The sequence below is a fragment of the Calypte anna genome, chromosome 1 (assembly GCF_003957555.1).
Source record: "Calypte anna isolate BGI_N300 chromosome 1, bCalAnn1_v1.p, whole genome shotgun sequence".
Classification (NCBI taxonomy): Eukaryota; Metazoa; Chordata; class Aves; order Apodiformes; family Trochilidae; genus Calypte; species Calypte anna.
The window spans coordinates 6631949-6649404 of record NC_044244.1 but is presented as its reverse complement, the minus strand read 5'-3'; the positions used below and the strand labels follow the sequence as shown (position 1 = coordinate 6649404).

The following is a 17456-nucleotide window of genomic DNA, read 5'->3' as shown; positions in this document are numbered from 1 at the left end:
TGCCAGATCAGCCACAGCCTATCACATACCTGATGGGATCCTGACCTCAGGCTCGGAGGGAGAAAATGGGGAAGAGGGGCTCTGGTGAGAGGGTTGTGTCAAGAATGGTCTGAGCTACTACTGCTGCTGAGAAAAGGATGAGGTTTTCTTGCAAATACAGCACCCATGCATATGGTGGCAGTGCTCTTGCTCAGTACAGACCAGTTATTTGTTGAGTCACAAAGAACTAAACCATGGCAACCCCGTAGATATGGAGCCACCTCTGACCCCCTCAGCATTCTCTCTTCATTGTGGTTTGATTGGGATGACACCATTCACAAAACACATTGATTCCCAATTTCATGACAACCTAGCCCATCATACCTGGAGCCCATTTTTAACCACTTGCCAGAGATTTGCAGACTGTAGCACACAAGACAAACACCTCTCACATATCTCATCTTTGGGGTTAAAGAAAAAACCTAAACCAAGAAGACATAGTAATTTTGACACAGAAAGTTTATGAGGTTCAGTACTCACAATTGCATGACCAGGTATAAATGGTTCGGGCTTTCATAGATGTCTTCCAGGGCAACTATATTTTCATGCTTGATCCTGAAAAAAACATAAGATAAGTAGAGTGTAAAATAGTTTGTTTCTTTTTTTTTTTTTAATACCTGCAAAACATAAAGCATTTGTCTAACTGAAAATTAGATGCTCCTTGTCAGTACTTTCTTCAACAGCATAAAAGCCAGTTTTGACTGAAGTGAACACACATGAGTGCTTTGCATCCCAGAATGCTGCTATTACTTACAGAAAAGTCCTTCAGACTTCTTTGAACCCAAAATGTTGAAGGGTTAAGCATTGGGGGGCATTAGTGGTTTACAATTCCCATGTCAGGTCAATGAAGATGAATGGTCAGAGGTTGGAGTCTCAGGACAGCAGCAAAGTGGGATGAGGGATCAGTGACACAGGCAGGGTGCTGGGTGGCAGGGAGAAGGGTGCAGAGCCTGGCACAGGCAGGCAGCAGCCATACAACATCCCCAGGCTCCTTCCCACCAAATTCACCCTGCTCCAATGCTGTATCTGGTTTGGACACCCAGATTTCTCTGCAGTGCTATGAAGGATCACACACTTTCTGTGCAACAGCTCCAAGCATCTTCATGAATTTTCTACATCCTCACTATTCTCCCCCATCATTCCCACTGAGCCTCTTATCAAAATGCTTGCTTTAAAGAGACAAATCATCTCTACAAGAATACCTCTAATTAACTACTCAGCGCAGTGCCTCTCTGGGCTTGGTCCTTAAATGCTTACAAATAATTTCCAAAGGATACATTTGACTTGTGCAGACCCTAAAGAGACTGCCAGTACAACTCCAGGGCCAGGTTATTAATTATGCCAATTGCAGACAATTGTTTTAAGAGCAAGAGAAAACTGGGAAACACTGAGCAGAGACAGCAAAGGTCACTCATTAAACAACAGATGGACACATTCAGAAAGAAAAAGTGCATCAGCAGTAACTGCAAAACTCTCTGCATGTTTCAAGGTTCAAGTAGCTTAATTAAGATGCTTAATCACAGACCTGACCCTCAACAGTCCCAAGAGCCCCTACCATCCTGCATGAAGATGCCAAGAGCAGAAGGTCCCCTGTGCCTGGTAGGATCTTTCCTTGCGTAAGAATGTAAACTAATCCAATTTCCTGTAAAATCACTGGAAAGATTATGACTGACCTGAATTTATGCCCATAACGAGTTATCAAAAGCTGCATTCATATAAGGACCTTCAGGAAATTTATCATCAACAATACATGAGCTCAAATACAATACTCTGCAGGGTGTCAAACAAATATACAAGTAGGCTCCTTACTCTACATAAATAACTAGAAAACCCCATGATATTTTAGCAAAATTTCTCTGTGCACTGCATCACAAATTAAGTTATTAATATTGAAAGCGGGGAACCAATCCACCACCCACTTGGCTTTACACAGTACACACCTGGAAACCTTTGTTTTGCTGTGTTTGTTCTCTTCAGGGTTGCAGTTACGACAAGGGTAGTTTTGCCTTGTTGAAGCCAGTTGATGGTACACCAGAACCACAAATGACATTTCAATTGAACAGTCACTATTAAAACTTTGCATTTCTATTTTTGAGAACCTCAGAGGTTCTCCAAACCAACCAAACCCCACTGAGACAGCTGCCAGCAATACCCAACCCTCACACACGTGGCTAATGGGTGGGTGACCCACAAGGATGAACAGCCAAGGGCCAGAAAAATCCTCATCTGTCATGTACACCAAGGGCTGCCACAAGACCCTCTGCCTTCTCTGATTTGCAGACCAGATGGGCCTTGTGCCACTGGGCTCTCTGAGGGCAGATAACCTTGCTCAGTTCTAAAGTGAAGGGGGAGAGAAGGTTTGGTCCTACTGCTGTGGGTTCCTCCATACTGAGCCACTCTGTCCCTCTTGGAAATCAGGTCAGGATTTGGAATCAGCAGGTTGTAAGCACGTGGGATTCAGGAAGACAGTGAATATAAAGTGTAAGCTGGAAGGAGTCATCAGAAGAAGCTGAATCACCCTCCAAATACAAATAGAGCCACCCCCACTATGATGAGGGTATTTTGAAGAAGATGTCCCTTTGGAATGTGACTCCAACGCTGGTGGATGCTGCACTTGAGGGCCTTGATGAGCTGGAAAGGAGACATTTTTTCCTCTTTCTCACAGCCTCCCCAAGACCAGCAAGGCCTTAACCATGGAGTTATGCAGTGCTCAATGCTCCTGGTGAAGTGCACATCACACGCCTGCAAATCACGCAGCTGGTCCCACACAGCATTTCTCTGCTCAGCTGGACTCTCAAATGACAAGCTATTTAAAGCTTGAAAATGCAATTCAACAGTGGGGAAAAAAATCTGTGGAAATTACTTGGAGAGAAACCTACAGTTCAGATCAAGTTGCAGGTTGTATTGCTGAAACTGGGACCAGAGGAGCTGTGGACTTCCCAGCAGAGGTCACTGCCACCAGCAGCAGCCACCAGCTCTGCTGCCCCTCTGAAGGCACCAGCCCAGCCTGATCCACACTAATTAACCCTTCAATGCTGAAAACTGTTCATGACAATGGCACTCCAGGGTTTGGGAAATGGGGACCAGTACTGTCACATCATTTTGCTGATGCCAGCAAGGCCAGTGGGGACTTCAACAAGCTTTTCCCACTCCTCTGTGAGCAGGTCAGAGGTGCCAGACATGTGGGTGCCAGACAAATGGACACAGATACATTGAGAGCCATGGAAATCCTGTGCAGTGGCAGCTGCTTGATGGCCACTGATCAGGAGGGCTTTGGGAGGATTTGGGAATGCCTTAACTAACTCCACTTCTATCCCCCTCTAGAAGTTCCAAGTGAATCTCAAAGGATTCATTCTGCCAAGCCTGCAAATGTCTCCACACAGCCCAACCAGTGCTCTGGCTTAGCAGAAATACTCCCTGGACTAGCAGAAATACCCCCTGGACTATCTGATCTCCTCAAGACTTGCCAGGATTTATTTTTAAAAGGTAGCAGAAGGGACTGAGAAACCAGATCTCCTGGCCCCAAAGTATTATTTTAACCAATGGGCCATATTCTTACAAGCCCTTCTTCTTAAGCCTAGTTTCCTGCAGCCTTTTTCTTCCCTCTGTCCTCTCTCTCCAGCCTCTCCCCCTCCCAATGTGGGGGTCTAATGCTGCAATAGATAAGCCTGCCCTGGAGGAACTCTGTGCAGGGCAATGCAGCAGCAGTGTTGCAGAACACGGTGATGGTGGAAAAATTATGGCTGTAGCAGAGGGGCTGTGGACTGGGATGACAGCAGTTCCCATTAGTTGTTTCCAAAGAAAGAAAAAACTCCCTGAAAACAAACATCAAACCAGGGGCTTGGCTAAAGTAAATTAGCTCAGATTACGCAAATTGTTATGAACAAGGAAACATCCAGCTTTGGAAATCTCCCTTTCCATCCCTATCACCTCTGCTTCATCACAATTCCTGTTTTCCCTGATGCTTTCCCTCCTTCCTGGCAAAGCCCAGGTGCTGCTTGCAGCCCCCACACCCTGATGTGTCCCCACAAATCCCCCCCATCTGCAGCACAAAGAGCAGGTGCCACTTCCAGTCACTGCTGCTTGGTTCATTTTCAGGAAGATTCTGAGGTTATTTGACAGAAAGATGTCTAGAAATAGACATACAAATAAAGAGGGTAATACTTCAACCAATTCTCTTAGGACTCTCCAGCCTACAGATCCCATGAGATGCTGTGATCCAGGGGACAAAGAAATAAAAAAAATAAATCTAGACATGAAGAACAGGGAAATCCAACTATTCAAAAACTTGTGAAGAGAGATTAATCCTGGTAAAAAACTATGAAAGGAAAGGATGGTAGTCTACAACTACCTGAAAGGAGGCTGTAGCGAGGTGGGAACTGGACTCTTTTCACAGACGACCTTCAACAAGACAAGAGGACACAGTCTTAAGTTGTGCCAGGGGAGATTTAGGTTAGATATTAGAAAGAATTTCTTCACGGAGAGGGTGATTAGGCTATGGAATGGACTGCCCGGTGAGGTGGTAGATTCTCCGTCCCTGGAGACATTTAAATAAAGACTGGATGTGGCACTCAGTGCCATGGTCTAGCAACTGCTCCGGTGGGTCAAGGGTTGGACTAGATGATCTCTGAGGTCCCTTCCAACCCGGCTAATTCTATGATTCTATGATTTTCAGAGCAGCACTGGTTTGGATGCTGTGCTGCAGGCAGGCATGAGCCACAAGGGTTGATGAAACCCTACAAAATTATCAAATTTCCCCTCCAGCCTCCCAGTTTTATGATTCTGCCCACATGCTGTTAGAAAGGTGTCAGCAACAAATAAAGGGAGGCAACACTGCACCTGAGCAATGTTTCAACATAGAAGCAAATTGCCAGCCAAGATTTAAAGCAGCAAACTGAACTGGGCAATCAACATCTTTGGGTGACTTTTCTGAGCATGGCAGCTGTGCAAACAAGGGAGCCCCAAGCACAGAGAGGTCCCCTCTGCTTGCTGTGGAGTTGTTGCACAAGAGCACTGATAAGGGAATTGTAATTTTTCCCTGACTGCTCCAATATCCAGTGCTGCTGCAACACAGAAAGCTCTGCAGTAGCCAAAACTCATCCCTGAAACAAGACCCAGCTTGACCAGGGTGGCATTTGGCCCCGTGAGACACCTTCCATCACACCAAACTGGGTGTGATGCAGCATTGGAGCAGTGATGAGGATGAGGGGTGGTATCCCAGTGATGCTAAAATCCACCCTCACCACCAGATCCTACTCCTCTGTCACCAGAAGGGCACAAGTTCCATAGGATCACAACAAGCCCTAATGGGGAAAAAAAAAAAAAAAAACAAACCCCACTGAAAAATTAAAACATAATTTAAAGAATCAATCTGTTCCATGGGTTTTGGCCAGACAGTGTTCTGAAGGAGCAATGGATTTTTATATGGAAGTCAATGTACAAAGGAAATTAAATCCTTTCATGACTGAGCTTCCTGTACATCTCTGCTGGCTCCTGGCTATCCCAGAGGCCAAGGAGCTTAAAGAAAACTGGTGGCTTATTCCCTCAGATTGTTAAAGAGAGGGGTAGCACTCAGCATGGATTAAAGCACAGGACTGAGATTTTGCTGTTGCTTTGGCTGCCAAGCTGCCAGGAGAGCCATGTTAAGTATCCCAGCTGCAAAAGCATGCTAGAAACTATGATTGAATCACTTATTTTAATGTATATCATATTTAACCCTGAAAACTAGGATTAGTTACAAGAATACTGTGCAAAAAACCTTGGGCAAATATGAGAGCAGGTTCCCTCCTGCAAAAACTCTTTATGAGTCAGTGCTACGTTTGCAAGACATGACATTTACTGCTGCTCCTCCATGAACAGCACATGTCAAGGATAAAATGCCACAAGAAGGCAGAAATAATTAGGTGAAAGCCAGAACTAACAAAGTTTAAGTCTGCAAGGATTTATAGCTTTGAGTAAACAAGTGTCTTTGCAAATAAATGCTCCATTATTTCCACATATAAAGAGTTTTGCCAGCAGCATTGGGGGGGGGGGGGGTGTTACTGGCATTGAATTCACCAGTTGGCCAAGAGAAGCTTTTAAATCCCAACTTCTGCTCTGGAGGACAGGAGAAACTTAACTCTGATCAGCTGTCTGAAACAAGTCAATGGTTTCAACAGATATTAGGACAGTGTCACATATATTCACATGAAGTGATGGTATCAGATTGCTTTCCACATGAAAGAAAAGTACCAAAAAGTCTTCAGGATGGCTCATAATGGTGTGAGAACCCCTGGGAACAAACAAGCTGCTTGCAAGGGGAAAACATGACAAGTCTGCTAGGAGGGTAACAGAGTAAGTGAGATGGCAAGGCTTGGTACAGGGAAGGAAACTGATGGATGTCCTGGAAATGCTTGGCTGACTGCAGCAGAGCTCTGCCCACCACGTTTGGTCTGGGAAAACCTTCAGCTCCTGATGCTGACCCTGGGATTTGCAGTGCCTTATGTGATGCAAGGTCTCTTATCATTCCAGCTGTTGAAAATCAACCAGACATGTATGATGTGAGGTTCCATATCTCTCAAGCTACCCCCTCCCTTTCTTATTCTGTAGCCCCCAAGCATCCTCCAAGAAGAATATTTTACAGATGGATATTTCTTCACTGATATTTTTGCATGAGCAGAGTTCAGCATGACACTTCTCCCATCGTCCAGGTTTCCCTCCCACATGGACTTACTGGTGTGAAAAGAAGAAATATAAGCTCCAGTTCAAAATCTTTTTTTTTTTTTTTTTTTTGTCCAGTTGATATTTATCAGGCCTTTCTCATCCACTGACTCACTGGTATCTTTTTTCTTGTAAAAGGTGACTTCATAGCAGACCTTTCCCCCTCAAAAAGAGCACAAAATATCTTGCGGGCTTATATATCTCTGACTGAAACCTTTTGCCTTCTTGATAATTTCAATCTTCTCAACAAGAAGGTCTTTTATACCACCAGCTCATAGCCAGCAAATAGTTTACTTCCAGCATTGAGCAATGACTGCCAGCATTCAGGAGACCCCAAGAAGTTCACAAGAAGTCAGCAGGAACTGCATGGGTTGGAGTTGCTTGCAGTAAAGTTTGAAGAGGAAAAAAAAACACAGGGCGGGTTGGTTGATAATTTTTTTTTTTAACATAAAAGTGAAGTTCCAGGTTGCAAGATTATAAATTTTAAAATGCTTGTGCAAACATGGGAATTTCACCCTTGGGTTAGTATCATGCAAGCAGGGCAGCTTGTGGTAAATGAGAGGCTGCCAGATTCAGATCATTACATAAACTCTCTCCTGAAATGGACATCTTTGGAGCTATCTTTAGAAGGAAGGTGGAAGGCTCAATAGTACCAAGATTAAGTTCTACTACTTCATGTTCCATGCACTGGTCCTCCCCAACCCTAAAGCCAACAATTATGTGGTGACAGATTCTGCAGCTTTTGTTTTCTCCCTCATCAGCTCAGCAGTTTCCCTCTCTCACTCACAAACACATTTGCAAATGAAGTGAAAGTTAGCAAAACCTCAGCTAGATACCAGGCAGATGTTGTTGTTCTTAGCACAGGTGAATCTACAAGCTTACAAAGCAAAAACATCTGTTTTTTCTCTTTTATTGCATTTAGACTGCTGATTTTTTTTAAGCCATATCCTTGATTTGCTTATTATAAAGAGCTGGTGGAGGTTTACTGGATTCAGTATTGAATACTTCCTAGCATTAAAAATGTAAGAGAACTTGTATTTATGAGTAGAAATACAGAATTGTGTCTCATGACCAGCAACAGTTTTGACCTCCTCTGATCTCCCACCACTTGAAACCTTTTGTTCCCACACACATTGCCCATCTCACCTTGCTTGATCTAATGACTGGGCAAGTCAGAGCTAATTTCAGCTCCAAGCCAGATGGTTCAGAGCCCATATGTTGACTGTCTGGCCAGATTAACTAAATCTCTGTAGCTGGAAGGCCAAGGAGTTGAACTTTGGGTCACACATGGTCTCAAACTCACAGGCTGGTTAAAACATATGAAGGAAATTAGTGTCTTTGCTAACAACTTTAAGATCTCTGTGCTTCTGCCAAGTTAATTGGGGCAGGCAGGAAACATCATCCTCCCATCTGCTTTGGAAAACTGGCTAGAAGAGGAAACACCCTGGATGCCCTAGAAAAGGGGACACTAAGGCAAACGTAGAGGGATGAATCACTTCATATACCTTCCCCCAGCTGTGACTAAAGAGGAGATTGTGATAAAAAACCTCAGTCCTGGTAACAAGCAGCAAGTGGCTCAGAGCAGGCATTTGAAGGAAGCAGGGGCACTCAAAATTCAGCAGCAAGGCAGATGTCCACCAAAACCCCTGCCCCTTTTAGCCTTCAAAGTTGGTGATGGTTTTAAAATGAACATTTTTTGCCAGTTTAGTTATTTCAGGATTCAACACTTCGATTTGTCATGTAACTTTCTATACATAAAGAAATGAACCAGGATTGGATTTGTCCTGAGCCACTGTACTAGGAGGATACTGAGTGATTCTGCTATTAATGCAGCTGCCTTCTCTGGGGCTTACATGGGATATAATCCACTGCAAAGAGGAGAAAGGAGGGGAAGGTGCCAGAAGACCATATCTCCTGCTTGTACAACTTGACATCTCTGTTTCATCTTTCAGATCCTACCCATCACCTCTGGGATCTCCTGTTACTCAAGGATGAAGACCCAGAAATCCTTCCAAAACTTTCAGTGGACTTCCTTCCCCAGCACTGTCTGTCTTCTTATCATGAATGTCAGCCTTACATACCATGTTCATAAAACATTCTCACCAGAGTTAATGGTGTTAATGCCAAGCTGGAGACATTTCATAGATGGAAACCTGAGCTGTGTAGTTAAGCACCTGTAGCACTAACTGTAACAAAAACTACCCACATACACCTCAAAATTTCTGATCCATGCCCTACCTCAAGTCACTGAGGTAGCAGATACACACACACACACACATATATATATACACATATATATACATATACCAGGTGCCTCCCTAGCAGTGTAATCCTTCTCTTAAATTCTAATTTCTCCAGATGCTGTGAGCAGAGCCCAGTCTGGCTCCTTCACTGCCAGAGGCATTTGCAGTCTGGGGCATTCCTCCCTGCACCTCTCTGCACAGGAGTGCTGCTTGAAGAAGTAGAGGTTGCTCACTCACCTTAATAAATAGTTTTGGTTCCCTCCTGCATAGGGGAGAGAGGTATGAACCTCCTCAGCCCCAGAGCACATGTATTTTCCTCCTGAAAGTTCTTTCCAGCCATTGGGCATGGTACAAAAGGGATGCTGGAGGCAGCATCCTATCACAGAATCATAGAATGGTTCAGGTGGGAAGGGGCCTTTACAGGCCATCTGGTCCAACTCCCCTGCAGTGAGCATCTTCAGCTAGATCAGGTTGCCCACAGACCTGTCCAATCTGACCTTGAATGTTTCCAGGGAGGGGGCATCTGTCACCTCTCTGGGAACTCATGGCAGTGTTTCACCACCCTCGCTGTAAAAGATTTTTTTTCGAATCTCTAGTCTAAATCTAGCCTCTTTTCAGTTTACAACCCTTTGTTCTGTCACTACAGATTGTACTAAAAAGTTTGTCTCCTGACCACTTCAGAAACAGTCCAGCTGTGTGCTGGGCAAGCTGCCGGGGTGCATTCAGCATGCAGAGGGAGCCCACAGGCTTGGTGCCTCTTCAGGACATGGGCTGAGGTTATGCCCTGTTCTGCCTCAGATCTGAATCACAAGAGAGCTCAGACAAAGGCTGAACATCTCTGGGACAGATGGAGGGGGTTTCACTACACACCAGTGCAGCTTTATAACCTCACACAAGCATAAGATATGAGTATAGGCACTTTGAGAATAAAAATGAGGAGTTCCTAGCTTGCACACCTGGAGTTAGGTGCCAACTTCGTGTCCTCTTGTCTCAAGCATTTTCCTATGAAGGCTGCTCAGCAGCCTTTAAAGAAAAGGAAATTCAAATTCTGGATCTTCTGTCACAGTAACTCACAGCTCCAGCAAAAGGACCAAATGACCACCTGAAATACTTGGATTCCTACAGTAGGACCTGCAGCCCATTGAAGGCAACAGGAATATCCCCAAAACAGTGACATCCCTGATTTCAGGAGTATCCCAATTCCCCTGAGAAGCAGACCAAGCCATCAAAATGGCAGTTTCCAAGCAGTGGATCCCAACTGGCAGCATTCAAAAAGGCTTGCAGAACTTGAGCATAAACCTCCAGACTGTTTAATTTGAAACACATCAAAACAAGTATTAATGATTAACTAATCATTAAAGGTGAAAAAGATAAAAGTTGTGGCTGCAAGGATTTCTCTTTGCCAAAAACAGTGAATTATCTTTTAGTGGTTGGCAGCAGCCCTGTTTTTCCAGTGTGGGGGAGTGTGGATTTCCATGTGCAGCCAGTAATTACAGCTGCTTCCCACTCCCTTGCCTGGGAGTCAGGAGGAGCTACAGGCAATTAAAGTTGGTGAGGAGCTCCTGAGCCAAAGGAGATTGCTCTGAAGGGGTTTCATGCAATGACAGATAACAAAAAAGGAGGCTCTATTTGCAAAATCCTTGACAAACATGGTCTTAAAGAAGACTGACACTCTTGGAAGAGTGATTGGACTCCAGCAAGAGAAACTATCCCTGTCCCTTGCCTCACAAAATGAGAAGCTTTTAATTGTTTACAGTGCATGAAGAGCTGAATAACTGGTATGATGCTCATTTCTTAGCCTCCTGGTTCTCAGATGAGTGTAGCATGTACACATAGACTAAGTGACATCTGAAACCTGGCAGCAGATACTACACTTCTGAAATGAAAGTGAAATATCCATCTGACACAGACACTGGAATGTTGTTGTCTACTATATCTTTTTTGCTGGTCCTGAATACATACTAATGACAGTGAATGTTATACAACCCACACATCTGTACAGGTAAATTAAACAAAAATATGGGTGACTGGTGATTTGGATTGCAAGATGTAACACAACTAAGTATTTAACTCCACCCCATGGGAAATAAGTGTAGCTATCACCCAGGAGATGTGGCAGAGCTGGGAATTCCAGATGAGCCTCATACAGGATCTTAAGCTATTGGGTTATCCAAAGATCTATCTCATACGGGTAAGGTGGAGCCATCACCCACAGTGCTGATGATAAGGACAGGTAGCAAAAGGTGGAGACCATTTCTGTACTCGAGAGGACACTGATGTAACCAAAAGGACACCTTGTCTCACAGCAGGAACCAGGGCTCTGCTCTACACCCATATCCAGAAAGCTTTACCCCTCAAAACTGCATTTTCTTCACAAAGTGGAAAAGCAATCGGGCAACCAAGTGCCAAAGACATTCCGAGCATAAAATTTTTGCCTTCCCCGTCAAACCTGACAAATCATTTGCATGCTCAGCTCTGCAGCTGGGGTGACCATGAATTGTTGTTGGGCAGCCTGGAAAATCACAACCCTTGACTGTTTCCTACCAGCTTGAGTGTCTGTGTAATAATGAAAGCCCAATGCAGTTCCTGGCTGCCATACTAAAGGCCAACACTGTCAGATTTGCCCAGCTGCAGCTGTTCCATACACTGAAGAACAGCAAATGCTCTCCAAAAGTGGTGGGACATCCTGGGGGTGCAGGGGTTACAATGATAATAACTTTGCTCCTCCCACCACTTGTGGGTTTGAGTCTTGATCAAGTCTTGGTGTATCTGTGTCATTAGGACCACTCTGCCACAGCTTGCAGGCACCTTGACCACCAGGTTGGCCTCAGGGACCACATGCCCACAAAGCAGTGAAGCCAACAGACCTGGAGCACAGTTTTCTCAAGGCTCCTGGGCAACCCTTGGCTGGCATCTCAACTCCAACACTTGGTCTGCAGCAATGAGCCAGATAACAAACTCCTCAGCAGCAACCTGCCAAAAAAACCTTCCCATCCCCAACAAGCTACTGGGAAGCCAATTTATTGAAAAAGGCAGAAGGAGAAGTAAGAGGCTAGGCAGGTTTCCACATTTCATCATCCCAGTATTAGGACACTCCTACACAGCAGGCTGCTCCCCCAGCTGCCTGTGGGAAGTGCCAAGAGCCCTGGGCTGAGTCACAGCCACCCTGCACTCAGTGGGAAAGCTCTGCAGAGTGGGGGAAGCATCTCAGGTGGACAACTGCACCACTCTGTGCTCATCACGAGTTCCTCACAGCGTAAAGAAAGCCCAAATGAGAGGAGATTCACTGCTCCTGACACCTGGGTGAAAGCAGTGGGATTGCTGCACGTCCCGGAGCCACCCCTCTGCACAGCTGGCAGTGATAGAGGAAGATGCTCCATGACTCAACCTGCCTTTTGGAAACTTAAATGAAGGCTTAAAGTTCATTTTGAGTCTTCACAGACAGTGAGGGCAAAAATTCATCCTCTCCTTCCAGTGCTGTTGGGTTTGCTTTGCACATGGACTTCAGGAAAGAAGCAGAGGGACCAGAGAGAGAGAGAGAATGGGCAGAATCAATCATGGCATCATTCAGCTGGGCCAAAGCTTGAAATCTTCAATCAGGCAAAACCACTGGGGGTGTCACTTGGCTGGATTGAAATGTTGACAGCAACACTGCACAGTCCAAACTAGACCTGAACTTGACACACCGACTGTCAGAAAAGTTCCTTAACCAGAACCATGTAATTAGCAGAAACCCTTGCTAACAAGGATGCTTGTGTGTAACAGCTAATTGGTTTTTTACCAGGTGAGAATAGGTCTGAGAAAGTTAATCTCCCCAGTTTTACAAAGGATATGATAAAGTGGGTCTAATTAAAAATGAAATAGCATTGAAGTCCATTTATTCTTGCTACCTGTAGTCCTGTGGTGCACAGGCAGGTGTATAGGTTTCTATTTTTAGGAAAGAGAAACCTGGATTCACAAATATCTCCAAAGAGCTCAATAAAGAGTACTTCAAATTGCAGTTCCCTCTTTTGCCACTGAATGGAAGTAAAATTGTTAAAAACATCCACTTAGTAGTCAAGGACCAGACATCTAAAGATTGTTATGTACCTTATGATGCAAGTAACTTCCTATAGTAACTAAGCATCAAAGCACTATCAGACATCCTCCCAAGTATCTTCAGTTAGCTAAATATCTTTAAAATGTATCTCTGAATGATTTCTAAAGGTAATATAGGCACAGAAGAGCTGGAAGGCTGGAATCTTTCCACTGTTCTAAACCTCTAATATCTACTGCAGATGGAATTTACATTTTTTTAATATGCCACTGCAGCACTGTTCTGCTCCAGAGTGGAAGTTTACAATGCCAATACTTCAGACAGTAATGAGCCAAATACTAATGTTATAAGCAGTAATTAATCTAAAAAGACAGCAAATCTTTCATGTAAATTAAATGCATGTCCAACCATAGGAATAGTAGAGCTAAAGAGCAATATTGTGACAGCCTATGGGGCTTTCCATGACTCTAGGTTTTACCACTGGCCATTGACTTCCTGCACATCATGATAAAGTAGAAACAGGAATGAAAATATTTTGAAAATAGGAGTTTATAAATGTATTTCAAATTACAGCAATAGCAGATTTATCTTTTTCAGTTTCTTGGGTTTGTTTACACAGCTACAATGAAATCAGTACGAAAAAAAGGTTGTTTCATGGCATTCCAGAGAATGTTTTCTAACCAACTAAGTTACAAACTACACTGCTGTAGATTTATAATACTTTATGCAGCCAAGTCACATATACAAGTCACACAAAGTGACTCATTTTTTTTCCTAAGCAATGCAACCAATTAATTCAAGGTGTTAGAATGAAAGGTAGCTATTAGATGAAGTCTAAATTAGATGGTACTAAATGCAGCCTTTGAGCTGATGGACACAGGGCACTCTGGTAACATCACCCTCTCCTTTACTGTGCTAAAAGCTGTATTGCCCCCAATAAATAATTCTGAATCAATACATTTAAACTGTCTACTTTTTAAAGCTCATCAACCAAAAAAAGCTTGCCAGGATGATGCTGGAAGACTCCTAATACAACAAATCTTTCTTCACAAATGGGTGCATCAATTCTGAGGAGGGTGGAGCATCTGTCTGGAGAAAAGGTGAGCTCTAGCTCAGCCTTTGAGGCTACTCACAAGAAAAAAGAAGCTACAAATCAAGGGGTGTGATTTTATAGCATTCACTCCTGCCTACTGTATCCTTACATGGGGCAACACTTCTGCTTACAACACTTTGTGGAACAGTCATCAAACCCACCTCTTTTTTATTATTATTACCTCATCTTTATGTGGTTTCAATAAATTCAAAGTCCTGTCACAAACTGCAAGTGCATTAATGCTTCACAGGTGCTGAACACAATAGGTAAAAACTGCTGGGAAAGTAATCAGTGGTGTGATTAGCATCAGAAACTCGAGGTTAGAAGTTCACTTCTGGATGAATGTTCATGTTCTTACCATCTGCAATCTGGTGATCTCTCAAGAGCTGGATTTGGAATAAAATTTACCAAACACCTCAATTCCAAAAGCAACACAAAAAGAGGCTCAAATGTTCATATATAATTAGAATTGCACCCTGAAAGGCATCCTCTCCTAATCTTTTTGCCCTGTTTTATTGCTATAGCTGCCTAATTATACCTCAACCTGTATATTACTGCATTACCACGTCACTCTGCCTCCTGGTGGGATTTTTGAAACAGATGAAAATAATTCTTTCCTCTAGTCAGGAGGACATTTGTATGTTTTCAATAGAACCATAAGAGAGAGGAAACTATCTGCTGTGTTAATGCTTCAGCTCTGAGTTTCCATTAACCTCCTAACTTCAACCATTTTTCATTATGAAATCATGACCTTCAAACCAAGCATACAGAAAGAAAGTACATTTCTCTCCACTCACATACCTCTGAAGTGTGACTGGAAACACTGTTCGCACACTTAAAAAGAATCCACCTTTGAGCTAGGACCAAAAATGAAACCTTGCAGAGCCAATGGAATTCGCTGCAGGATTTACAAGCATTCCAAAGGGAGCCAGAGTTAGCATGGAAACACGCTCGGGCTTCAGGCTGGCACCAGCTACCAGCAAACATTATGAAAAATATTTTGGAAATATTTAGAGAAAGGAAAAAACACATCTGGGCTTTGATGTGTGACTTCACACCAACTAACAAGCACATTGAGAGGCATGAACAGTGGTCAAGAAACCAGCCAGAGCCCCCAGAGATACCAGATGCCAAGGAATGTCTCTCTGTCACCTTATAAATCTTTCTGTGAGATAGAACTGAGAGGAAATAGTTGGCTGGAATGGGCAGAAGAAGGACAGTTCTGACTCCAAGGACACATACTTGCAGGTATCTAAAGTTAGATGACAGGATAACCAAAGCTCATGTCCTTACCTACACTTGAGCTGGTCCACACCATGCTGGTGTGGGATCTCTGAACTGGTTTTGATGACACCATAGGGTACATGGGAAGGGAGAAGCAGACTGTCCAAGGAGTGCACAGGCTTCAGTGACCCGAAACCAGGTCTGTAATACTGGTAAAGTCACACATCATAATCCCATGTGCAAGATCTGCTGAGCAATTAATATTGCACCAGTCGTGAATGTGCTTAATTTAGACACAATTCACTGTTATCATTCTGATTAATACAGATTGTTGAATTAAACTTCACAAAACTCCATACCAGATACAGGTGAGGCTGTTTCCAATGTGTCACTTTGCTTTTGACAAGCATAAATAGAGTTCTGAGTAGATAATCAGTCCTGAAATCTCACAACACTTACTCACTCAGCATGAATGGTTAAAACACTTAAAATTAATCTTATATTAGTCTAATTGTTATGCACTGCCTCCTGGCCTCTTTGCATTTTTTGTTTTATTTTTTACATCTTATTTTCTGCTCTGGTTTCAGCTGGCTATGCCTATTCATTTACTCTTTCTCAGAAACCCACCTGAAGGTGGAAAGCTCTTCCCTGCCATCTCTGCAGCTGCAATGACAGCAGTCACACAGTTTCCAAAGGCTAGGGCTTACATTTCTGCAATCTGTGAGACCCTGCTCAGGGCAGCAATCAGGAACAAGAGGAAGGGAAGAGTCCCAGACATGCACGTTTCAATTCCTGCTGTCTTCTCCTCTCTGGCCTTTTTCATTCATTCACACACCTTCTATGTCCCTCCCAACCCAAACCATGCTATGATGATAATCATCTTCCTGGTTCCTTCCACTTTCTCATCTGCCTATATCTGTCTCTCATGCCACGTTTCCCTGTGGCATGAACTCTTTGCACCTCATTTGAACAGCTTTTAGTTACCAGGAATCCTTCTGTTGCTAATTCAATGCCTAAATGGCAGAGAACATAGCATTGGAGCAGAGCAGAATGAAGATCTCTCTGCTCCAAATCCCAACGTGGTGATGATGCTGTGGTGTGATCTCCTTCTGACCCCATCCTGTACTCCACTTATATTAACAGTGTGAAAATACTTAAACCTTGGAGGTTTCTTAGCCTGATGGAAGGCAGCACAGCCACCCAGGAGATGAGGCTTGTGAGTTTCCAGGTGTCTCATCATATGGTCACACATCCCCACCAGGAAAGAAGCACATAACCACCAGCAATAAGCCCCTCTCAGCTGGATACTCACCTCCAGAAGGGGCTGTAAGGTCCAGCTCCAGGATGAACAGCCATGAATAATGTAATTCCAAGCTTCCAAGAGGGACAGGAGCCCAGGCACAACTTTTGCCTACTGCTAGGCAAAACTCCATCCATCATTTGACTTTCTGGAGGCTGCTTTCAGGCTCCCAGCTCTCTCCATGGATGGTTTCTGCAGTCCTTGGACAACATGAAGGGAATGTACATCTCACTCTGGCTCTTGCAGTTTCCTTTCCCTTCCAAATAACAATGCCACAGTTTGAAGTTGGGAACTGGCCACAGAGCTCTGCAGATAAACAACCCCCACCCCTTAGTTGCCAGAATAACACTCCTCTTGGGAGGAAAAGCCCAGATGTCTAATGGTCCAAAGAAATTCAACTTTAAGTTGATTGAAGTAGAAATAGCCACTGGAAGTGGTAAAAGTCACCAAGGGAGGGAACTGCAGGCCTGGAAATGAACTGAGATCTCTGCCAGCACCCACTAAGGGGGCTGTGCCAGCTGGGGCCTCTGCAAAGCAGCCTGAGGATTTGCTGACTCAGCAGACATCAAGCATGGCTCCTTTTGAAAAGTTCCTCTTCCTTGCAGAAACCCCAGGGAAGGAATTTGACCTCTGAAAATAATTGTCAGCTGCCTGCCAGGATGGATCTACTCACTGCATGAGATGCTTCCTAATCCCAGAGTTTGCCCATGTCCTGTGTCTGCTGAGGACATCAGCTATGAAAAGCATTTCTAGAAGTGGTTAGAAAAAGCTGGAACATGACTCTGGCAAACACTACTAACCTCTTCCAAGACTAAAATGTCT

At 43.9% G+C, this 17456-nt stretch overlaps 1 protein-coding gene across 2 annotated transcripts in view; it reads right to left on the bottom strand.

The window, feature by feature from the left end:
* Nucleotides 1-17456, bottom strand: part of CAMK1D (calcium/calmodulin dependent protein kinase ID) — a 228202-nt gene that overhangs the window by 93220 nt on the left and 117526 nt on the right. For both annotated transcript variants that reach the window (XM_030466180.1, XM_030466169.1), the window contains exon 3: nucleotides 520-594. In XM_030466180.1, the coding sequence (XP_030322040.1) occupies nucleotides 520-594 (75 nt within the window). The remainder of the gene's footprint in view (nucleotides 1-519; nucleotides 595-17456) is intronic.